Source organism: Salmo trutta, chromosome 24 (genome assembly GCF_901001165.1).
Source record: "Salmo trutta chromosome 24, fSalTru1.1, whole genome shotgun sequence".
NCBI classification, from domain to species: domain Eukaryota; kingdom Metazoa; phylum Chordata; class Actinopteri; order Salmoniformes; family Salmonidae; genus Salmo; species Salmo trutta.
The window spans coordinates 41,793,701-41,818,185 of NC_042980.1; the positions used below are offsets into that span (position 1 = coordinate 41,793,701).

The 24,485-nt window shown below is 45.7% G+C and overlaps 1 protein-coding gene across 4 annotated transcripts in view; it reads left to right on the forward strand.

Moving 5' to 3' along the window:
* LOC115161327 (anion exchange protein 3) overlaps nucleotides 1–24,485 on the forward strand; it is a 56,212-nt gene that overhangs the window by 23,999 nt on the left and 7,728 nt on the right. For 2 of the 4 annotated variants that reach the window (XM_029712230.1, XM_029712228.1), the window contains 14 exons: nucleotides 3,992–4,137; nucleotides 5,310–5,490; nucleotides 5,761–5,896; nucleotides 8,949–9,123; nucleotides 11,210–11,318; nucleotides 12,040–12,444; nucleotides 13,156–13,374; nucleotides 13,752–13,900; nucleotides 14,444–14,638; nucleotides 14,828–15,031; nucleotides 15,118–15,207; nucleotides 15,419–15,585; nucleotides 23,127–23,380; nucleotides 24,291–24,460. In XM_029712230.1, the coding sequence (XP_029568090.1) occupies nucleotides 3,992–4,137; nucleotides 5,310–5,490; nucleotides 5,761–5,896; nucleotides 8,949–9,123; nucleotides 11,210–11,318; nucleotides 12,040–12,444; nucleotides 13,156–13,374; nucleotides 13,752–13,900; nucleotides 14,444–14,638; nucleotides 14,828–15,031; nucleotides 15,118–15,207; nucleotides 15,419–15,585; nucleotides 23,127–23,380; nucleotides 24,291–24,460 (2,600 nt within the window). Of the gene's footprint in view, nucleotides 1–3,991; nucleotides 4,138–5,309; nucleotides 5,491–5,760; nucleotides 5,897–8,948; nucleotides 9,124–11,209; nucleotides 11,319–12,039; nucleotides 12,445–13,155; nucleotides 13,375–13,751; nucleotides 13,901–14,443; nucleotides 14,639–14,827; nucleotides 15,032–15,117; nucleotides 15,208–15,418; nucleotides 15,586–23,126; nucleotides 23,381–24,290; nucleotides 24,461–24,485 lie in introns of those variants that run through there. The other 2 variants (XM_029712227.1, XM_029712229.1) reach the window with 2 other exon arrangements.

Below are 24,485 nucleotides of genomic sequence, written 5' to 3' on the forward strand. Positions count from 1 at the left end.
CTGGGTTTGTGGGAGATTGTTTTTGAGTACGTGTATGTTAACTCTTCGTCACGATTTGTTGTTTTTGTTTATTCCGTTTATTTTGGTATGTATTGCATAGTTTAACAGTTCAATGAAATATGTGGAACGATAATCACGCTGCACTTTGGTCCGCTTCATCCTACGACAACCATGACAGATCATTTCTTTGTCAGTGGGCAAACGTACAAAATCAGCAGGGGATCAAATACTTTTTTACCTCACTGTACATAGACAATTATATAACATTAGAAATGTCTATATTATTTAAAAACTTTTGTCAGTGTGATGTTTACTGATCATTTTTATTGTTTATTTCCCTTTTTGTTTGTCTATTCCATTTGATTTGGTATTGTAAACATATGTTTCACATGCCAATAAAGCCCTTTGAATTGAATTATGCAAGAGGGAGAGAGACAAGTAGAGAGACAGAGGATGTATAATCTAGTTGATGGCTCTGTATAGATGAGCCATACTGGTTATACGTTACACCTTCAATAGGGTACGAATAGGGGTTACCTTAGGGACACAACCAGCCCCAGGGATTTTTATTTATTTAACCTTTATTTAACTAGGCAAGTCAGTTACGAACAAATTCTTATTTATAAGGACAGGCTACTCCTTCCTCTCTGTCAGGGAATTGAACCCCCGGTCTCCCATGTGACACATAGGGGGACACACCACTATACTAAAGAGGAGAAGGTGATGATGATGATGAGTTGATGATCGATCAATATCTACATTTTCCCAATTGGAAAAGTCACAAAGTCACTCTGTCGTCAGGAATTGACGATATAATACTGTATAAACCACATAATACACATTTGTACAATACTTCTACACTGTTGATGAAAGGCAATAGAGGGGCTACAAAGAGACCTGTGGTAGAATACAGAATGAATGAACATGACTTCCTCACTAAGGGGCGATAGAAGATTCACAAAGGGAGAAGAGACCAGCTATATGGGGTGCTACGTTGGAGAGACTATGGCAAGGAAGTGGGGTGTCCATTTCCACTACTGTGTTAATCTGAATCAAAGCTTTTCCATACAGACTGGTAATTGTAGAATCGAATGGGCAGACGGGGAAAAGTGGCGTTCTCAAGGGCATATTCAGTGGCACATAGAAGGTGTGGGAAGGACCGAGCTAGAGAAGTGCGGTTATAGAGGGTTTAGAAGGGACACAGAGACCAGATTGAGCCTACAGACAGGACAATGGGGACTACTGAAGGACAGAGACCAGATTGAGCCTACAGACAGGACAATAGGGACTACTGAAGGACACAGAGACCATAGATCCTACAGACAGGACAATAGGGACTACTGAAGGACACAGAGACCAGATTGAGCCTACAGACAGGACAATAGGGACTACTGAAGGACAGAGACCAGATTGAGCCTACAGACAGGACAATAGGGACTACTGAAGGACACAGAGACCATAGATCCTACAGACAGGACAATAGGGACTACTGAAGGACACAGAGACCAGATTGAGCCTACAGACAGGACAATAGGGACTACTGAAGGACAGAGACCAGATTGAGCCTACAGACAGGACAATAGGGACTACTGAAGGACACAGAGACCAGATAGAGCCTACAGACAGGACAATAGGGACTACTGAAGGACACAGAGACCAGATTGAGCCTACAGACAGGACAATAGAAACTCCTGAAGGACACAGGCGATACTTTGAGAAGTTATGATGATGACTTGAATTTACATTGACATGCATATTGGAGCAACATTAACCCAACAGCTATCGGCCTCGTCAAGGATTTCTTAGCGTTCGCTGCTTAGGTGCGGTCCCGTGTGGCTCAGTTGGTAGAGCATGGTGTTTGCAATGCCAGGGTTGTGGGTTCGATTCCCACGGGGGACCAGTATGAAAAAAATACAAAAATGTACGAAATGTATGCATTCACTACTGTAAGTCGCTCTGGATAAGAGTGTCTGCTAAATGACTAAAATGATTAAAATGTCATGTAAAATGTGTTGGATTGACAAGCTATACGGAGCTATCCTGAAGGAAGTGGGTAGTGTAGCGACCTTAACCCAACACATAGTGTCCTTGTCAAGAGGTTTGGATAAGGTATTAGGTTGACAGTCGCTGGCCCTGGGTTCAAGTCCCAGTTGGGGTGACACCCTGAAATAGTTACAATATATTATCTCATTATGAAGTCACAACAATGGCTTCTTATTATGATTAACTGGTCAGACAAAGGGACTGTGAAATGGCATCTGTCAAAAGAATGTGTGTTGTTGTCAAGCAAATGCATTTTACAAGCAGCAGAAGAACTTGTACTTAGCTAGCAAAGCTCAGGGCGAGTCCAGCCAAAGGGCGTCTCTTCCAGTTCAATACCGACTTATCCCTGGGAGCACTCCCAGACCTGTTAGCATAGAGCCTTTTTTATTATGAATATATTGTCTGAACAGAACCACACAAAAAAGAATGGAAGGATGGAGGGATGAACTTTGGGTCAGAGGGATGGAGGATGAGAAAGGGAACATTGTTTCTGGCCCTCTCTGTGGTGGGTGTGTCTAGAACACAACACAAGGCAGCTGAGGCCTTGAGGTGGTCTGGTCTTCTCCCCAGACTGTCTGCAAAACCAGCCCTCTGATTGGCATCGACACAAAGCTGTGAGTGAGCTCCCACCCCCATTCCCCAGGGAGATGACACAGCCCACGGTCGAGCATCTGAATACACACCAGAGTATTCACACACATACACACACTCACACACCTGGCTAGCCTTTTCCCCCAAACTTTGTCCTTAGGGGGCCCTCTCCCTCGTTCCACCCCCTTATAGCCTCACTAGGCCCTCTCCCCTATAGCCTCTCCAGGCCCTCTTCCTTGTTCCACCCCCTATAGCCTCTCCAGGCCCTCTCCTCCGATTGCCTCACCAGGCATTCACCCTCTATCATCTCACCAAGCCATCTCCTTCGTTCCACCCCCTATAGCCTCGCCCTCTCCCTCGTTCTCCCCCTATAGCCTCACCAGGCCTTCTCCCCTCTATAGCCTCACCAGGCCTTCTCCCCCCTATAGCCTCACCAGGCCCTCTCCCTCCTTCCACCCCCTATAGCCTCTCCAGGCCCTCTCCCCCTATAGCCTCTCCAGGCCCTCTCCCTATATAGCCTCTCCAGGCCCTCTCCCTATATAGCCTCTCCAGGCCCTCTCCCCCTATAGCCTTTCCAGGCCCTCTCCCCCTATTGCCTCTCCAGGCCCTCTCCCCCTATAGCCTCACCAGGCCTTCTCCCTTGTTCCACCCCCTATAGCCTCACCAGGCCTTCTCCCTTGTTCCACCCCCTATAGCCTCACCAGGCCCTCTCCCTTGTTCCACCCCCTATAGCCTCACCAGGCCTTCTCCCTTGTTCCACCCCCTATAGCCTCAATAAGCCCTCTCCCCCTACAGGCTTGCTTGGTCCCTCTCCTGATGAGTAGATACTGTCAATTACGCAAAATTCAATAAAATATGGTTTGTGGCCTGAAGAGCTTTAAAATTTAATAAGGATTTTTTAGCTTCTACAGGTCTGTTGTGGACGAACAACCACCCAAAATAAGCACCCCTGTGCGTTACCCTAGCTGTGCACAGAACCTCAGTTACCACATGTACCTGCTGCTTACCCTTATTTCTATGTTCTCTTTATTTCCAATGGAAACTTTAATCAACTGAAATCTGATTTTTTTATTGTCACAAGACATAGCACCGCCATAGAGAAAGTGCTCAGCCAGTCTTTGGCCCCAGTACACACAGGTTGTATAATGCATTTGACACAATGATTGTGATAATTAAAAAAAAAAAGATGGAGACGGTTCTGTTGTGCAGACAAATAAAAACAAATGGCAAATGTGTCATACATCAGTTGGATAATCTGAGTGTGTGTACTATCGTAGGCCTTTGAGTGAACACAGTTGACCTTTTCTGCAGCTGACCTCTGTGTCATTAACAATAACTCCTGTTGTGGTGCTTTAAGGTCACCGATTCGAGGACAACCCTGGGGTGAGGCGTCATCTGGTGAAGAAGTCGTCTCGATGCCAGCTCACTCAGAACAGCAACAGCTCTCCACCCCAGTCCAGCCTGAAGAGGAAGAAGAGAGCGGCCGACAAGAAGACCCATGAGGTGAGACATCGACTACACAGCGCCAGTTGATTGGTTAATTGATAAATTGATTGATTGGATGTATTACATAATTAATAACACACGATCTTCCAAGTATTTTTTTACTAAAGATTAAGCAGCTCTAAAGCCAGGGGACTTTACTTTACAGTAAGGACTTCACTTTACAGTAAGGACTTCACTTTACAGTAAGGACGTGTGTTGCCAGAATCTCCTGTTGGAGTCATGACATAGGCCTAAGCCCTCAGTCATGAGCTTAGGATATATATTTTTTGACTGTATGATTTAATCAGTGACCATGGGAACATATGTTCTAAATTTGTTTACTATTCTATCAGTGTTATCTGAGTAGATCACATTCTGTCCCATTTGCAATGGAATGACTATTTGGTCCCCTGAATGTTCCTGGAAGGTTAGAGCTAACATCTACTTTCTTTTTCTCGGTTCTTGGACTAGAAAAGAAGACACATGACCATAGGTGAAGTAATGGATAACTAGTTGTCTGTTTGGTACCTGTAGGTGAAGTAATGGATAACTAGTTGTCTGTTTGGTACCTGTAGGTGAAGTTATGGATAACTAGTTGTCTGTTTGGTACCTGTAGGTGAAGTAATGGATAACTAGTTGTCTGTTTGGTACCTGTAGGTGAAGTAATGGATAACTAGTTGTCTGTTTGGTACCTGTAGGTGAAGTAATGGATAACTAGTTGTCTGTTTGGTACCTGTAGGTGAAGTAATGGATAACTAGTTGTCTGTTTGGTACCTGTAGGTGAAGTAATGGATAACTAGTTGTCTGTTTGGTACCTGTAGGTGAAGTAATGGATAACTAGTTGTCTGTTTGGTACCTGTAGGTGAAGTTATGGATAACTAGTTGTCTGTTTGGTACCTGTAGGTGAAGTAATGGATAACTAGTTGTCTGTTTGGTACCTGTAGGTGAAGTAATGGATAACTAGTTGTCTGTTTGGTACCTGTAGGTGAAGTAATGGATAACTAGTTGTCTGTTTGGTACCTGTAGGTGAAGTAATGGATAACTAGTTGTCTGTTTGGTACCTGTAGGTGAAGTTATGGATAACTAGTTGTCTGTTTGGTACCTGTAGGTGAAGTTATGGATAACTAGTTGCCTGTTTGGTACCTGTAGGTGAAGTTATGGATAACTAGTTGTCTGTTTGGTACCTGTAGGTGTTTGTGGAGCTCAACGAGCTGATAGTGGATAAGAACCTGAAGATGCGCTGGAAGGAGACGGCTCGTTGGATCAAGTTTGAGGAGGACGTGGAGGAGGAGACAGACCGCTGGGGAAAACCCCATGTGGCTTCGCTCTCCTTCCGCAGCCTGCTGGAGCTCCGCAGGACCATCACACATGGTGACACACACACACACACACAGATACACACACACACAGATACACACACACAGATACACACACACACAGATACACACACACACACACACACAGATACACGCACACACACAGATACACACACACACACACAGAGATATACACACACACACACACACACAGAGATACACACACACACACACACACAGAGATACACACACACACACAGATACACACCCAGTCACAAACTTACCACTAATAAAACCTTGTCTCCCCCCTCCATGCCACCCTAAGGTGTCGTCCTGTTGGACCTGGAGCAGACCACTCTGCCTGGCATCGCCAACCTGGTGGTGGAGACCATGATCATCTCAGACCAGATCAGAGCGGAGGACCGGGCCAACGTGCTCCGTGCCCTGCTGCTCAAACACCAGTGAGTGGTCATCTATCCAGGCTTCAGCTCAGAGGACGTTAAGATTCCACACCTGTTAATATACATGGTGTCAAGAACGTGTATCGTCACCCCTAAGTCTTAATCAGATGTCAATCAGAGAGAGGAAGTCCAGGGCTGTTTCTCAAACGGCACCCTGTTCCCTATGTAGTGTCTTACTTTTTCAAATCAAATCAAACTTTATTTGGTCACATGCGCCGAATACAACAGGTATAGTAGACCTTACTGTGAAATGCTTACTGATGAGCCCTTAATCAACAATGCAGTTGAAGATATAGAGTTAAGAAAATATTTACTAAAAAACTAAAGTAAAAAAATAAAACATTCTTTTTTTTTTACTGCCCTACTGTTTTCCAAAGCCCATTGGATCTGTGGTTCTGGTCAACAGTAGTGGACATTTTAGGGAATAGAGTGCCATAGAGAGGCCACATCTACTGGCATTGCAGTAAGTGATGTTGGACCTCAAACCAGGATTACAAGTGGGAGGTCAACATTTGTAAAAAAATAAATCTCACTTGACAAAGAGATGTCAATCTCAATGTGGCTTCCCCGGTGAAATAAGCTACTGTACAGTTTTAAATCATTCAAATATAAATCATTTCAGTCCTACATGAAAATACTAAAGAGTATCACCCCGATGCCAACCCTCCCTCCCAACCTCCATTGTCTTATCTTTCTATTGATCTACAGTTCATTACCATTTGCCCTAACAGAGCTGCTGCGTTGGCGGCACATGATAGATTTCAACCAGAATTATACAGTATCATGGAGAAAAAAGGCTTGATGAATATGAGCAGTCAAATGTAATTAGGCTGAGGGCAGAGCAGGATGAACACATGAATGAAGGATAAAGGAAGACTTTCTCTATGTATGTTTTGTTGTCTTCAATGTGGTGGTTTGCCACAGTTCAGTACAACCCCAAAAGTCTTACGTTTGAGCACAGGCCTATGTGGCATCAATGCATCTCAAACTATACACGTGCATACACACCTTTTCAATATGTGTGAACCCTCCCTTCTATCTGTCTCTGACCTCAGATTCAGTTTTTGCTAAGCCCAGATTGGTCCCTAGTCCCAGCTTGGTCCCTAGGCCCAGCTTGGTCCCAGCGCCGTCCCCAAGCCCTCCAGTGAAGAAGAGGACATAATGGTACCATGTTTGTCCATCAACTGTATTAACTTACCATGGTGTTTACAGTTATTCTGTGGTGAAACATGAATGTTTTACGGAGACTCAACAGTCATGGTTTTCTGACTGGTGTTGTGGTGTGTTCCTGGGGTTTGCTTGAAGCAATCATCCATTTTTCTTTTAATGGTATGCCTTTTGGATGATCAGATGGATAGGTCTAGGCCTTTTGGATGATTGGATGGATAGGTCTAGGCCTTTTGGATTATCGGATGGATAGGTCTAGGCCTTTTGGATGATCGGATGGATAGGTCTAGGCCTTTTGGATGATTGGATGGATAGGTCTAGGCCTTTTGGATGATCGGATGGATAGGTCTAGGCCTTTTGGATGATCGGATGGATAGGTCAAGGCCTTTTGGATGATCGGATGGATAGGTCAAGGCCTTTTGGATGATCGGATGGATATGTCTAGGGCTTTTGGATGATCGGATGGATAGGTCTAGGCCTTTTGGATGATCGGATGGATAGGTCTAGGCCTTTTGGATGATCGGATGGATAGGTGTAGGCCTTTTGGATGATCGGATGGATATGTCTAGGGCTTTTGGATGATTGGATGGATAGGTCTAGGCCTTTTGGATGATCGGATGGATAGGTCAAGGCCTTTTGGATGATCGGATGGATAGGTCTAGGCCTTTTGGATGATTGGATGGATAGGTCTAGGACTTTTGGTGTCAGTGTCTGAGGTCGATCGTTGTGTTGTATTAGCGTGTTCTTTTAGACCTGTTGCTACAGAGCATTTGGATTGGTACAGGTTACAATCACCAATTTCATAGTCTGTCAGAAGGGACAATAGGGAAATAGCATCAATAATGTCTCTCATGGAAATCAAAGTCCTTTTTATAGTTGTGATAGTGAAGCTTGAGGACAAATATGGTTTCAGTTGTATTAAGTCCATACATTGTCAAGATATTCTGGCTTCATCCCAGAAGTAGCACCTGCCTAGTCTCTGTCTTATGATGCCAACTTCCCTGTACGCCATGTCACACCAAGAGTCAGTGACAAGTCACCTGACAGTCTGTCACCAACCATAGAGCAAACTGGGCCAGGTGGCACCTCTGTTAACCGTTCAGAGAGATTCACTGTATGTGCAGCATAAACACACACACATTACACACATAACAGACGGTGATCAACACCCCCGCCACCAGGCCTCGTCACACACACCCCATCAGTTGAAACCTTTCGGCAACGTTTCCCATCATGTCACCAGCTGCTTTCCATGGGAAAAAGCTGTCTAATTGGCTGAGCCAGTTCAACATAGGAATTGATGATGTGGAAAGAAAGACATCAAGGTGGCTGTAGAATTTAGCTCATGGCTTACTCAGTCTGGGCGCTGCCTGAGCACAATCCGGTGTGGTGTCACACCTTGTTCCTTTGTTTTGTTGAGCTTTTGTGTCCAACTCGGGAGGCGGGTAACGAGAGCAAACGGACCTAATGATGGTGGTGATGTCACCTTTGGGTTGGAGCGGGAGTGTGATCAAACTGTCTGTGTGTTGTGAGGGGCCTGCTCTCTCACACACACACACACACACACACACACACACACACACACACACACACACACACACACACACACACACACTGCAGTGTCTTTGTTAACAGAGACACACCCATCACAATTCAGTGGAGCCCATACGCTGAAAGAGCTGTTGGACTGTATGTATGGAGGATTGTTCCCTTTCTGTTTCCTTTCCTTTCTGTCTGCATAAACTATCAGCCACTCACCAACGTATTGAAGGAACACATTATATAGTTTAACAACCTTCATGAAGTTCCAATCCTATTGCATTGTGTCCCTCTCCCTGCCCCATGCTCTTAATGTAATACAACGTCCTGTATCTCCTGCTTCCAGCCACCCCAACGACGAAAAGGAGGGCCTTTTCCATCGCAACCACTCTACTAAAAGCCTTCACGGCAGCTTCCAACGCAACCACAACCACGTTCCCGACACCAAGGCGGCCCTAGTGGCTGAAGATCCTACAGAGGTCCTCCACCATGAAAAGAAGCAGCAGAGCAGAGATGCATTTGTGAGCTTGTCTGTTTAGTTTAGTGCACATCTATAGGCTGGAGTGGAGATGGATGCTGCTTGAAGCTGCTTGGATGCTGCTTGGGTGCTGCTTGGAGGCTGCTTGGGTCCTGCTTGGGTGCTGCTTGAGTGCTGCTTGGACACCGCTTGCGTGCTGCTTGGAGGCTGCTTAGGAAGAATGTTGCTCTATGTTTCAATTTGTGCAGCAGGCCGCCTAGTGGTTAGACAGGCAGCCTAGTGGTTAGACAGGCAGCCTAGTGGTTAGTGTGCCCAGTGTGGCAGCCCCACGCACCTCTCCAAAACCTGTATATCAAATCAAATTGTATTGGTCACATACACATGGTTAGCAGATGTTAATGCGAGTGTAGCGAAATGCTTGTGCTTCTAGTTCCGACCATGCAGTATGTAGGTGTGTCTTTCGGAAGGGTTGGCTTAAAAACGGAAGTCAAATTTCAATTAGACCTTGTGTGCAATTGACCAATAAAGTGATCTAAGGGCTCTAATTCAACTGGATCACTGAAGCGTTACAGATTGTGCGATAGAAATGTAAAGGTAATTTCAGAATGAGCCAACATAGGCAGCATTTACCTTGAATGCAGTCTGCGCTAATGCAGGAACAATGCCAATCATGGCTGTAATGCTGAACTTCCATTATACGGCTTGAATAGAGCCCAGTAGCTCTTCATCTTAATCGGTAGGCTGGAGTGGAGATGGATGTTTAAAGATGAAAGTTTTGGTCCAGTACAGTTAGAGTTGCGAAGACAATTAGCATTTTATATGTGTGTCTGCATCTGAGTCACACGCCTGAATCGTCCTTCAGATGGACAGACTACACTGCTTCTTGGCTCAATAGCCTTGTCCAATTCCTCTGAAAACAGTAGAGGAGTCATTTGAGTAGATGATTACAAGTTCTGAGACATGGAGGATATTACAAAAATTCCACCTTGAAATGTCATATCGTTTTTTATTTTGACCCCATTATATACACCTGTCTATAACATACATTAGGCCAGGGGTATTCAACCCCGCCCCTACGAGGTCCGCAGCCTGCTGGTTTTATCTTCTACCTGATCATTAAGTATACCCACATGGTGTCCCAAGTCTAAATATGTCCCTGATTAGAGGGAAACAATTAAAAAAAGCAGTGGAACTGGCTTTGAGGTCCAGAGTTGAGTTTGAGGGCATTATTGAGTGTACTAAAACATCAGATATATGCGGCTAGTACAGTAATGCAGCCACGGTGGGAAACAAACACAGATAGTTCTTGGAATTGGAAACAGAAAGAAAGCTCCTATTAGCCACTCCACATGTGGTGAATTACGTTGTTAGTCAGCTTACAGAGGTTCTCCTTGTTAAAACTTCTTGACTGTGAAACTGTAATGTTCCCCGTGGCTTGAAACGTTGGAAAATTTCAAACAACTCATCAAACATCAATAACTCCAGTCGTATTCAAAATATTTAAAAGGGATTTTACCATTTCATACCTGTCACTTTGTCGATTTCTGTATGTTAGGGGTAGACAACTAGATTCAGCCGCGGGCCGATCTTTGTCAGAGTGGATGGTCAGGGGGCAGGAACATAATTATAATATTTTGTACTCTGCAAATTGATCACAACTAAGCCCAAAAAGAGATTGTATTTGAAAATAACAATAAATTCATAACTTGATTACATTGAGACATGATCACATATGTTTCTTTGTTTATTGTGGGAATACTTGGGTTGACATTTCCGAAATATATGTATTTTTTGCTGAATTCTTGGTGATTTTACAGTGATTTTACAGTCTTGTTTATGACAAAAATATTTTTTGGGGGGCAAAAACAAAATCCCTCACGGGCATTTAGCCGACCCCTGTTTGACTGTTCGTGGTTCATAACAATCTGTAAAATTGACAAATGTAGCCTTTTTTTTTTTAAATACGCTTGTGAGCTTTGGACAAACTGAGGCTAAGGAAAGAGCCTGTTGCTGTGAATGTCTGGTAAAAGCTTTGTGTTAGCACATGCCACAGGCTTAACATGAAATACATTCTGAAGTTTATCTTACACCCACCCACCTGTTAACGTTTGTCTGGTTTATCACATCAGAAATCATTCCATCCCCCCCTTCCGATGGCTCTCCAACAACAGGTTACCAAACACACAAAACTCCTAGCCAAGATTCCCAAGGACGCAGAAGCAACCGTGGTCTTAGTGGGTAAGCTTAAGGAGTGTGGGCGTGATGGTGCTGGTATCTATGTGCAAGCATGTGTGCAGGAGTGTGTGACGTGTGTGTGTGTGTGTGTGTTTGTATGCGTGTGTCTGAATGTATGTTGTGTGTGCGTGTGTTTTGGATGTACATGTATTTCCAGGCTACATTTATAAATATTGACTTTTTCCATTCACGTGATAGGCCTAAGGTGTTGTGTACCAGGGTTCTCCCCAAAGAATGCAAGGGTGGCGCTGCGTCAGCTTGTGGACAGGCTGTGCCACTCTGTCAAATATATATATATTTTTTTTTTTTACTTTATTTGTTATCTTTTAAGGCCATGCACCATACCTTAATATAGTATTTATTTTTTGCTCTAGATTGCAGGAAATGGCAGTTACAGGTGTTAAACCCCCCCAAAATCTCTGAATCACTCCCCCTCTCCAGTCACCGCCCCCACCCCATGCTCCACCCCCTGCCGTACTCAGCAGTACAACATTGTTTAAAAATCCTGGGGTGAACCCTGTATACCAATTCATTTCTAGCTGGCACAACTCACCTCTCCCCTGACAGTGATAGCAAATGCGATTTCTCAAACAAAATAGCTGCCCTGGAATGACCCTTGGATATATCCAGTCCATGCATGGTTAGCCTAACTTGCCTTTGTTAGCCATCACCCATCAGCACAAGCATTGGTCCCAGAGAGCCTCCACTGTGTGTCATTCCTCAGGTTGCGTGGAGTTCCTGGAGCAGCCAGCCATGGCCTTCATCAGGCTGAGTGAGGCGGTCCTGCTGGAGTCAGTCCTGGAGGTGCCGGTGCCGGTCCGTTTCCTCTTTGCACTGCTTGGACCCGCTCAGTCCAACATGGACTACCATGAGATTGGACGCTCCTTCTCCACCCTCATGTCTGACAAGAACTTCCACGAGGTGGCCTACTTTGCGGATGACCGGCAGGACCTGCTGAACGGCATTAATGAGTTCTTGGACTGCAGCATCGTCATCCCCCCATCGGACGTGGAAGGCAAGGACCTGCTGAAGACAGTAGCCTCCTTCCAGAAACAGATGCTGCGCAAGAGGAAGGAGAGAGAGAACACCAAGACCCACCCCACCCCCTGGACAGACCAGGAAACCAAAGGTGATTATAATGTCTTTGATTGATTTAATTACTTTTTATTTTTGATTTTTTTTGTATTCCTACAGTCCTTATATCATTACGAGTATATTTTCTTAGACGATTCATTTATTTAGCCGATACCTCATGTGTGAAGAACATATGTACCCGTTTAGAGTCCCAGGACTAGATTGAGAATCCCAGGCATACTGTATATGTAAGTTTCTGTCTGTCTGTCTGTCTGTCTGTCTGTCTGTCTGTCTGTCTGTCTGTCTGTCTGTCTGTCTGTCTGTCTGTCTGTCTGTCTGTCTGTCTGTCTGTCTGTCTGTCTGTCTGTCTGTCTGTCTGTCTGTCTGTCTGTCTGTCTGTCTGTCTGTCTGTCTGTCTGTCTGTCTGTCTGTCTGCCTGCCTGCCTGCCTGCCTGCCTGCCTGCCTGCCTGCCTGCCTGCCTGCCTTTCTTTTTTTTCACCTTTATTTAACCAGGTAGGCCAGTTAAGAACAAGTTCTTATTTTCAACTGCGACCTGGCCAAGATAAAGCAAAGCAGTGCGACACAAACAACACAGAGTTACACATGGGATAAACAAACGTACAGTCAATAACACAATAGAAAAATCTATATACAGTGTGTGCAAATGTAGTAAGATTAGGGAGGTAAGGCAATAAATAGGCCATAGATGTGCAAGTAGAATGAATGAATGTGCAAGTCTGTCTGTCTGTCCAAACCGCACTACAGAGGTGAGCCAGGATGAGCAGGAAGAGGAGGAGGACCAGGAGGTGGACCCCATGAAGAGGTCGGGCATCCCCTTCGGAGGCCTCATCCATGACATCAGGCGGCGCTACCCTCGCTACGCCAGCGACATCAAGGACGCCTTGGACTCACAGTGCATCGCCGCCGTCATCTTCATCTACTTCGCCGCCCTCTCACCCACAATCACCTTTGGAGGGCTCCTGGGTAGGAGAGCATGGGGGCTCATGCCCACAATAATTGTTTTTCTTCTACCTCAAGAATGTGATTGACTGACTTGTCAGAACAAACAATGACATGTTTGCTATCCATCCTAAGAGGATGTGTACTCCATAAAGAGCTAGCTAGCTAAATAACCAGCTAGCTTGATAGATCCTCAAATTGGAAAAAAATGTTGTGACGACCTAGCTAGCTGGGCATCACCATTTCCTTGTATCTCTACTGTACATGTCACTGTAGGTTTTAGATACTGATTTGTTCATTGATACTGTACAGTGTTCTCATTAACTAGAAAGTAGCTGTTACTGAATGAGAGGAAGTTTAAAACTGTCTGTCAATATCCTTCTGCCTTTCCATTTAAACAGGAGAGAAAACGGAGGGCATGATGGGAGTGTCTGAGCTCATCATCTCCACGGCAACCCTGGGGGTACTTTTCTCTCTGATGGCCGGACAGCCCCTCCTCATCATCGGCTTCTCAGGACCCCTGCTGGTGTTTGAGGAGGCCTTCTACAAGGTGCCTGAACAGAAACATATTTACAGCATGGCGATGGTAGATTTATAATCCATCCAAAAATCACAGTCATTTTATGCATTCAAAAAATTGTCATGACAACGTTAGGAAAGTTCATGTTCCATTTGAAAGCCTATTTTCTCCTATTCTGAGCCCAATAGCCCTCTCCTGCAGTCAAATCACCTTGTGGCCTCATGGGTGGAATGTTATACATTTTTTCAGAAATAATAAACATTATTTTAAAAACCCACTGAAAAGTGTTTCTATGTCAAACTGTTTTGTTATATTTCAGTCTTCTGTGATGTATGGAAAGTGTAATTTTGGGATGCAAATTTAAAATGTAATACATTTCAACTCTATATCTGACGTGGTACAGGTGTCTTCTTTATTCTAAGGCAAAAACCATGTGTGTGAGGTGTATACATTTGTTTCAAAGTAGATTTGTTTAATAAGACTACCAAGGAACACTCTGTGTAACCCTGATTTAGCCCTCGGCAGTAAAAGGTTAAACATCTATTTAACCCTCCCTCCCTTTTCCACCCTCAGTTCTGCCAGGCCCAGGGCTTTGAGTACCTGACGGGCCGGGTGTGGGTCGGCTTCTGGCTCGTCTTCATAGTGCTGTTGATAGTGGCGGCCGAGGGAAGCTTCTTGGTTAAATACATCTCACCCTTCACCCAGGAAATATTTGCCTTCCTCATCTCACTCATCTTCATCTACGAGACCTTCTCCAAGCTCATCAAGGTACAACCAGTAGACAGTGTTTTACATGACGACAGTCTAAAGGGCTGTATCTTTGTTGTTCTTTGGAAAAGAATAGAATAGATAAAATTGACCAGATGTGGTATTTGGCATATAATAATCACTGAAATTAAAATAAATCATTTTATGGTAAGTCCCAGCTGGTGACATGGGTATTTTTCCTTTTTACAGGTATTCCAGGAGCATCCTCTGATGAGAAGCTACCCGCCTGCCTTTGGCCTTCCTGGCATGGAGTTCACCAACCCCACAGACCCCCACGGCCCCATCCTAAACCAACCTAACACGGCCCTGCTGTCTTTCATCCTCATGCTTGGTACCTTCTTTGTGGCCTACTTCCTTAGGAAATTGCGCAACAGTCGATTCCTGGGCGGGAAGGTAACCTATCGCAGCCATTTTCTCAGAAACCCATCGTGTGTTTTCTATGGGCTCATGTCAAGTTTTTTATCATGTGATCCCCCAAGGCCAGAAGAATCATCGGAGACTTTGGCATCCCCATCTCCATCCTGTTCTCTGTACTGTTGAGTTACTCCGTCCCGGACACATATACCCAGGTAACCATGACAACTAACAACTAACTCCTCCATCTATCGATACAGATATCTAAAGGCTCCACTCCATCCCTGATAACTACACGCCCTAACTCACACACCACTAACACATTGAATATTTAAATAACGTCTCTCACAACCAACTCTCCTGTACTTCCTCGTCATAACAACTTTGCCCTGACTGGTCCTGTTTCTGTCGCTTGGGGTTTTACAGAAGCTGAATGTACCGTCTGGTTTCTCGGTCACGTCTCCTGACAAGCGGGGCTGGTTCATCAGTCCGTTCGGCGACCTCAAGCCCTTCCCCGCGTGGATGATGGGGGCATCGGTGGTGCCCGCCCTCCTCGTCTTCATCCTCATCTTCATGGAGACACAGATCACCTCGTAAGTGTTGCAGGTTGCTATGGTAACACAGTTCACTTTTGTTCAGTGAGAGAGTGTCAGTCCCTATAGTGGTGCCTGTCAGATGTGTTAGACTAGATCAGCTTGTGATCAGTATACAGGTTGGCTCATGCATACAGTTGAAGTCGAAAGTTTACATACACCTTAGCCAAATACATTTAAACTCAGTTTTTCACAATTCCTGACATTTAATCCCAGTAAAAAAATCCCTGTTTTAGGTCAGATAGGATCACAACTTTATTTTAAGAATGTGTAATGTCAAAATAATAGTAGAGAGAATGATTTATTTCAGCTTTTATTTCTTTCATCCCATTCCCAGTGGGTCAGAAGTTCATTCATTCAATTAGTATTTGGTAGCATTGCCTCTAAATTGTTTAACTTGGGTCAAACGTTTTGGGTAGCCTTCCACAAGCTTCCCACAATAAGTTGGGTGAATTTTGGCCCATTCCTCCTGACAGAGCTGGTGTGACTGTGTCAGGATTGTAGGCCTCCTTGCTTGCACACACTTTTTCAGTTCTACCCGCATATTTTTTATGGGATTGAGGTCAGGGCTTTGTGATGGCCACTCCAATACCTTGACTTTGTTGTCCTTAAGCCATTTTGCCATAACTTTGTAAGTATGCTTGGGGTCATTGTCCATTTGGAAGACCCATTTGCGACCAAGCTTTAACTTCCTGACTGATGTCTTGAAATGTTGCTTCAATATATCCACATCATTTTCCTTCCTCATGTTGCCATCGATTTTGTGAAGTGCGCCAGTCCCTCCTGCAGCAAAGCTGCTGCCACCCCCGTGCTTCACGGTTGGGATGGTGTTCTTCGGCTTGCAAACATAACGATGATCATTATGGCCAAACAGTTCTATTTTTGTTTCATCAGACCAGAGGACATTTCTCCAAAAAGTATGATCTTTGTCCCCATGTGCAGTTGCAAACCGTAGTTTGGCTTTTATATGGTGGTTTTGGAGCAGTGGCTTCTTCCTTGCTGAGCGGCCTTTCAGGTTATGTCGATATAGGACTTCTTTTACTGTGGATATAGATATTTTTGTACCTGTTTCCTCCAGCAACTTCACAAGGTCCTTTGCTGTTGTACTGGGATTGATTTGCACTTTTCGCACCAAAGTACGTTTATCTCTAGGAGACAGAATGGGTCTCCTTCCTGAGCAGTATGACGGCTGCGTGGTCCCATGGTGTTTATACTTACGTACTATTGTTTGTACAGATGAACGTGGTACCTTCAGGCGTTTTGAAGTTGCTCCCAAGAATGAACCAGACTTGTGGAGGTCTACAATTGTTTTTCTGAGGTCTTGGCTGAGGTCTTCTTTTGATTTTCCCATGATGTCAAGCAAAGAGGCACGGCATTTGAAGGTAGGCCTTGAAATACATCCACAGGTACACCTCCAATTGACTCAAATGATGTCAATTAGCCTATCAGAAGCTTCTAAAGCAATGACATCATTTTCTGGAATTTTCCAAGCTGTTTAAAGGCACAGTCAACTTAGTGTATGTAAACTTCTGACCAACTGGAATTCTAATACAGTGAATTATAAGTGAAATAATCTGTCTGTAAACAATTGTTGGAAAAATTACCTGTGTCATGCACAAAGTAGATGTCCTAACCGACTTGCCAAAACTCTAGTTTGTTAACAAGAAATTTGTGGAGTGGTTGAAAAATGAGTTTTAATGACTCCAACCTAAGTGTATGTAAACTTCCGACTTCAACTGTACCCCGCCAGGCTCCAAGACAATGTGATGTAGGACGTTGGTATTGAGCTAAAGGCTAGAGCTGCTGCTTTCAATGAGCGGGAGACTAATCCGGACGCTTATAAGAAATCCCACTATGTCCTCAGATGAACCATCGAACAAGTAAAGCGTCAAGACAGGATTAAGATTGAATCCTACTACACCGGCTCTGACGCTAGTTGAATGTGGCAGGGCTTGAAAACTACTACGGACTACAAAGGGAAACCCAGACGCGAGCTGCCCAGTGACGCGAGCCTACCAGACGAGCTAAATGCTGTTTATGCTCACTTCGAGGCAAGCAACACTGAAGCATGCACGAGAGCACCAGCTGTTCTGGATGACTGTGTGATAACGCTCTCGGTAGCCGATGTGAACAAAACCTTTAAACAGGTCAAGATTCACAAAGCAGCTGGGCCAGACAGATTACCAGGACGTGTTCTCAAAGCATGCGCGGACCAACTGTCAAGTGTCTTCACTGACATTTTCAACCTCTCCCTGACCGAGTCTGTAGTGCCTGCATGTTTCAAGCAGACCACCATAGTCCCTGTGCCCAAGGAAGCGAAGGTAACCTGTCTAAATGATTATCGCCCGTGGCACTCACGTCGGTAGCCATGAAGTGCTTTGAACGGCTGGTCATGGTTCACATCAACAGCATCCTCCCGCACACCCTAGACCCACTCCAATTCGCATACCGCCCCAACAGATCCACAGATGACGCAATCTCAATTGCACTCCACACTGCCCTCTCTCACCTGGACAAAAGGAACACCTATGTGAGAGTGTTGTTCATTGACTACAGCTCAGCGTTCAACACCGTAGTGCCCACGAAGCTCATCGCTAAGCTAAGGATTCTGGGACTAAACACCTCCCTCTGCAACTGGATCCTGGACTTCCTGAAGGCAAAAAACACATCTGCCACCCTGAACCTTAACACTGGGGCCCCTCAGGGGTGCGTGCTTAGTCCCCTCCTGTACTCCCTGTTCACCCACGACTGCGTGGCCAAACACGACTCCAACACCATCATTAAGTTTGCTAATGACACAACAGTGGTAGGCCTGGTCACCGACAACGATGAGATGGCCTATAAGGAAGTCAGAGGACTGTCAGTGTGGTGCCAGGACAACAACCTCTCCCTCAATGTGAGCAAGACTAAGGAGCTTATCGTGGACTACAGGTAAAGGTGCGCCGACCAGGCCCCCATTAACATTGACAGGGCTGTAGTGGGTCGAGAGTTTCAAGTTCCTTGGTGTCCACATCACATCCAAACTATCATGGTCCAAACACACCAAGACAGTCATGAAGAGGGCAACACAAAACCTTTTCCCCCTCAGGAGACTGAAAAGATTTGGCATGGGTCCCCAGATCCTTAAAAAGTTCTACAGCTGCACCATCGACAGCATCCTGACCGGTTGCACGGTTGCATGACCGCCTGTTATGGCAACTGCTCGGCATCTGGGTGTAAGGCGCTACAGAGGGTAGTGCGAACGACCCAGTACATAACTGGGGCCAAGCTCCCTGCCATCCAGGACCTACAGTATATAATAGGCGGTGTCAAAGGAAAGCCCATGAAATTGTCAGAGCCTCCGGTCACCAAAGTTATAGACTGTTTTCTCTGCTACCACACGACAAGTGGTACCGGAGCGCCAAGTCTAAGACCAATAGGCTCCTCAACAACTTCTACCCCCAAGCCATAAGACTGCTGAACAATTAATAAAATCGCCACCGGACAATTTACATTGACCACCCTCCCCCCTTTTGTACACAGCTGCTACTCGCTATTTGTTATCTATGCATAGTCACTTCACCCCTACCTGCATGTACAAATTACCTCAACTAACCTGTACCCCCGCACACTGACTCGGTACCGGTACCCCCTGTATATAGCCTCGTTATTGTTATTCTTTTTCTCTTACTTTTTATGATTATTTTTTACTTTAGTTTATTTGGTCAATATTTTCTTAACTCTTCTTGAACTGCACTGTTGTTTAAGGGCTTGTAAGTAAGAATTTCACGGTAAGGTCTACACTTGTTGTTTTCTGCGCATGGGACAAATTAAGTTGGATTTGATTTGGTACCCAGCCAGGCTCCAAGACAATGTGCTGTAGGACGTTGGTACCCTGCCAGGCTCCAAGACAATGTGCTGTGGGACATTGGTATCCAGCCAGGCTCCAAGACAATGAGCTGTAGGACGTTGGTACCCAGCCAGGCTCCAAGACAATGTGCTGTAGGACGTTGGTACCCAGCCAGGCTCCAAGACAATGTGCTGTAGGACGTTGGTACCCTGCCAGGCTCCAAGACAATGTGCTGTAGGACGTTGGTACCCAGCCAGGCTCCAAGACAATGTGCTGTAGGATGTTGGTACCCTGCCAGGCTCCAAGACAATGTGCTGTAGGACGTTGGTACCCTGCCAGGCTCCAAGACAATGTGCTGTAGGACGTTGGTACCCAGCCAGGCGCCAAGACAATGTGATGTAGGACGTTGGTACCCTGCCAGGCTCCAAGACAATGTGCTGTAGGACGTTGGTATCCAGCCAGGGTCCAAGACAATGTGCTGTGGGACTTTGGTATCCAGCCAGGCTCCATGACAATGTGCTGTAGGACGTTGGTACCCAGCCAGGCTCCAAGACAATGTGCTGTAGGACGTTGGTACCCTGCCAGGCTCAAAAACAATGTGCTGTAGGACGTTGGTACCCAGCCAGGCTCCAAGGCAATGTGCTGTAGGACGTTGGTACCCTGCCAGCCTCCAAGACAATGTGCTGTGGGACGTTGATACCAAGCCAGCCTCCAAGACAATGTGCTGTAGGACGTTGGTACCCAGCCAGTCTCCAAGACAATGTGCTGTAAAACGTTTAAACTTAGCCAGGCGCTAATGAGTCTCTTTCTCTTCACTGAATGAAGGACAAATGGATGAATGGGTGATAATTGTGCATCGTACTTCACAATTCAATTTAAATTAGGCCTAACTGAATGATAACTGAATGACAAGGAGGGTAAAGATTCTATTCTGCAGTTTCTATTACACTTACCTTTGTCAAATAACTCTCAGAATTCAGGAGGTGCAGCACTATTTCCAAATGTCACCTTTACCAAGAATATCCGTGCTGTCCATGCATTCAGCACATGACCACTCGCACGGCAGCATTACTCTGCCTACTAAGCAAAAACTAGTAACATAATAAACTTTAAATTAAAATATGCTATTCTGGATGAATGGGAAATAGAAACGTATAATGGTGCATGTGACTTCAATGAACTGAATGATGAGGAAGGGGAAGAGGGTGATTGAATTTAGACCAAAAGTTTGTTGATGATGAAGAATAGTGGATGTTGTGGGCGGTCTAATTATTTTTATTCTAAAAGGCTGGAAATAGTGTCTAATTTCCCCTCAAAGAGTCAAATCAGACACTAAGAACAACACTAGGTGTGTAGTTCACAATGGCAAGCCCAACCAAACGAATGAACCCACTGACAGCATTGCAAATGCTGCAGAATTTAGTTGAGTTGGAGTTGGAGTCGGATGAAGGATCAGATATTGAGCTTAATCGACATTGCTGATGAAGAGTCTTCATCTGATTGTGATGTTGACTTCGAGACTCTGCCTACGAAGCCTGAGCCTCGCCGCAGAAAAACCAGAACAGAGCCAACTGAGACGGTAACCCCAACTGCCACGGTGAGACAGGAGTCTGGGAGGGATGGCACGGTGAGACAGGAGTCTGGGAGGGATGGTACGGTGAGACAGGAGTCTGGGAGGGATGGCACGGTGAGACAGGAGTCTGGGAGGGATGGCACGGTGAGACAGGAGTCTGGGAGGGATGGCACGGTGAGACAGGAGTCTGGGAGGGATGGCACGGGGAGTCAGGAGTCTGGGAGGGATGGCACGGTGAGACAGGAGTCTGGGAGGGATGGCACGGTGAGACAGGAGTCTGGGAGGGATGGCACGGTGAGACAGGAGTCTGGGAGGGATGGCACGGTGAGACAGGAGTCTGGGAGGGATGGCACGGTGAGACAGGAGTCTGGGAGGGATGGCACGGTGAGACAGGAGACTGGGAGGGATGGCACGGTGAGACAGGAGTCTGGGAGGCATGGCACGGTGAGACAGGAGTCTGGGAGGGATGGCACGGTGAGACAGGAGTCTGGGAGGGATGGTACAGTGAGACAGGAGTCTGGGGGGTGGTACGGTTTGGGTAGAAAAGAGTGGCGAGTTTATGTGACATACAGATGTTGTAGCACATCAGAGATTGTACTGTTGCTCATGCACACAGAAAAGGAAACAGTACATGGGACATGTCTATGGATGAACTCAAAGCATTTATTGCACTCTTGTTTGTCCGAGCATGATGTGGAGTCATTGTGGTCTGATAGGTATGGGGTGGACTTTTTCAGAGAGACCCTGCCTCACAACCACTTCCGAGAGACCCTGCCATGCAACCTCTTCAGAGAGACCCTGCCTCACAACCACTTCAGAGAGACCCTGCCTCGCAACCTCTTCAGAGAGACCATGCCACGCAGCCACTTCGGTGACACCATGCCACGCAGCCGCTTCGGCGACACCATGCCACGCAGCCGCTTCGGCGACACCATGCCACGCAGCCGCTTCGGCGACACCATGCCACGCAGCCGCTTCGGCGACACCATGCCACGCAGCCGCTTCGGCGAGACCATGCCACGCAGCCGCTTCAGAGAGACCCTGGCACGCAGCCGCTTCAGAGAGACCCTGCCACGCAGCCGCTTCAGAGAGACCCTGCCACGCAGCCGCTTCAGAGAGACCATGCCACGCAGCCGCTTCAGAGAGACCCTGCCACGCAGCCGCTTCAGAGAGACCCTGCCTCGCAGCCGCTTCAGAGAGACCCTGCCACGCAGCCGCTTCAGAGAGACCATGCCACGCAACCGCTTCAGAGAGACCATGCCACGCAACCACTTCAGAGAGACCATGCCACGCAGCCGCTTCAGAGAGACCATGCCACGCAGCCGCTTCAGAGAGACCCTGCCTCGCAGCCGCTTCAGAGAGACCATGCCACGCAGCCGCTTCAGAGAGACCATGCCACGCAGCCGCTTCAGAGAGACCATGCCACGCAGCCGCTTCAGAGAGACCCTGCCTCGCAACCACTTCAGAATATTTATTTATGCAATTCATCCTTTACAATTGTTCACGCACTGGTGCTTTTGTTTAGGATTACAGCAAATCATTTCACCTGTGACCTGGCTGGTTATCTTTTTCTTTTCTCCTTTTTCAAAAGATTCTGTAACTGGACTTTATTCATTTCTACAACTATTACTAATCAAATATACAAATAAAGTTGATCAAATGGATTACACTGTAATGTTTTTATTGTAACGGAAACTAAAATAGGCTATAGGCCGACGTTTTTATCAAGGACTTTGTAGAATTGTACAAAACATATCCTTGACTTCTAGTGTTAACCAACAGACATCTGATCCATCTCTGGAATTAACCAATCAGATTGTAGTAAAGTGAAGAGGAAAGACGTTACACAATTACGATCTTCATATCACAGGCACAGAACCAGATACTCTGTGTAACGATACTCTGTGTAACGATAACAAATAAGAACATGAAAATAGGGCTTCTTTCCACTTGTGGTGTCCTGGACCACATAAAGGATATGTGCTGTGCATTTTCTTGTGTGTGTGTGTGAACATGCTCACGTTTGTGTGTGTGATTTTGCACTAATAGTGTGTGTTTATGCGTGTGTGTGTGTGTGTACAGGAGTGTTTATTTACACCACCCTTACACTTTCCTTACCCCCCTCTCCCCCCATCCCAGACTCATCGTCAGCAAGAAGGAGCGTCGCCTGGTCAAGGGCTCTGGCTTCCACCTGGACTTGCTGCTCATCGTCACGCTGGGCGCCATGTGCCCTCTGTTAGGCCTGCCCTGGCTCACCGCCGCCACTGTGCGCTCTGTCACGCATGTCAACGCCCTTACTGTCATGAGCAAGGCCACAGCGCCCGGCGAGAAGCCCGTGATCCAGGAGGTGAAGGAGCAGAGGTTGACGGGCCTTGTAGTCGCCGTACTCGTGGGTGAGGAGGATGCTGTTCTTCTGGAAAGGGTTGGATTGGATATCTAGGTCCTGGGGTGGTTGTTGTGATGTGAAGGAAGGTGTTCCTCATAGTAGATATTGGTCCATTCTGAGGTGTCTTTGAATATGGTACCTTGTGAGGTGTACTGTACCATTGGGACAGTGTACTGTACCAAAGCAAACCAAGAAATAGGAAAATAAACAGACAATGAGTTGGCAGTGACTTGTAGAGGTGTTATTTATCTGTGTATAACAAGGCTTCCTCTGTGATTAAAACTAACAAACCTTGTATTTACATTCCTGTTTGGTGTTCCACCTGAACAAAAAGCTTGTCAATGTTTTGTTCTGGATTAACATTTAGTTCTGGGTTAACATTTAGTTCTGGTTAATATTTAGCTCTGGTTAACATTTCATTTTGGTTAACATTTAGTTCTGGTTAACATTTAGTTCTGGTTAACATTTAGTCCTGGCTTAACATTTAGTCATGGCTTAACATTTAGTCCTGGCTTAACATTTAGTTGTGGGTTAACATTTAGTCGTGGGTTAACATTTAGTTGTGGCTTAACATTTAGTTATGTTCTAACATCTAATTCTGGATTAACATTTAGTTCTGGATTAACATTTAGTTGTGGCTTAACATTTAGTTCTGGATTAACATTTAGTTCTGGATTAACATTTAGTTGTGGTTTAACATTTAGTCCTGGCTTAACATTTAGTTCTGGGTTAACATTTAGTTCTGGATTAACATTTAGTTGTGGCTTAACATTTAGTTCTGGTTAACATTTAGTTCTGGGTTAACATTTACTTGTGGATTAATATTTGGTCTCGGGTTAACCGAGATTGACTACCCTACAGATCCCTAGGCAACCTAGATGTCACACATTTTACCTTTCACCTTTGACTTTCCCTAGGCATGTCCCTCGTGATGACAGATGTGCTTCGTCACATTCCACTGGCCGTGTTGTTCGGGATCTTCCTCTACATGGGCGTCACGTCAATCACCGGCATCCAGCTCTACGAACGCATCACTCTCATGTTCACGCCAGCCAAGCACCACCCCGAACACATATACGTGACCAAGGTGAGCCCTTTACCAGAATATGATG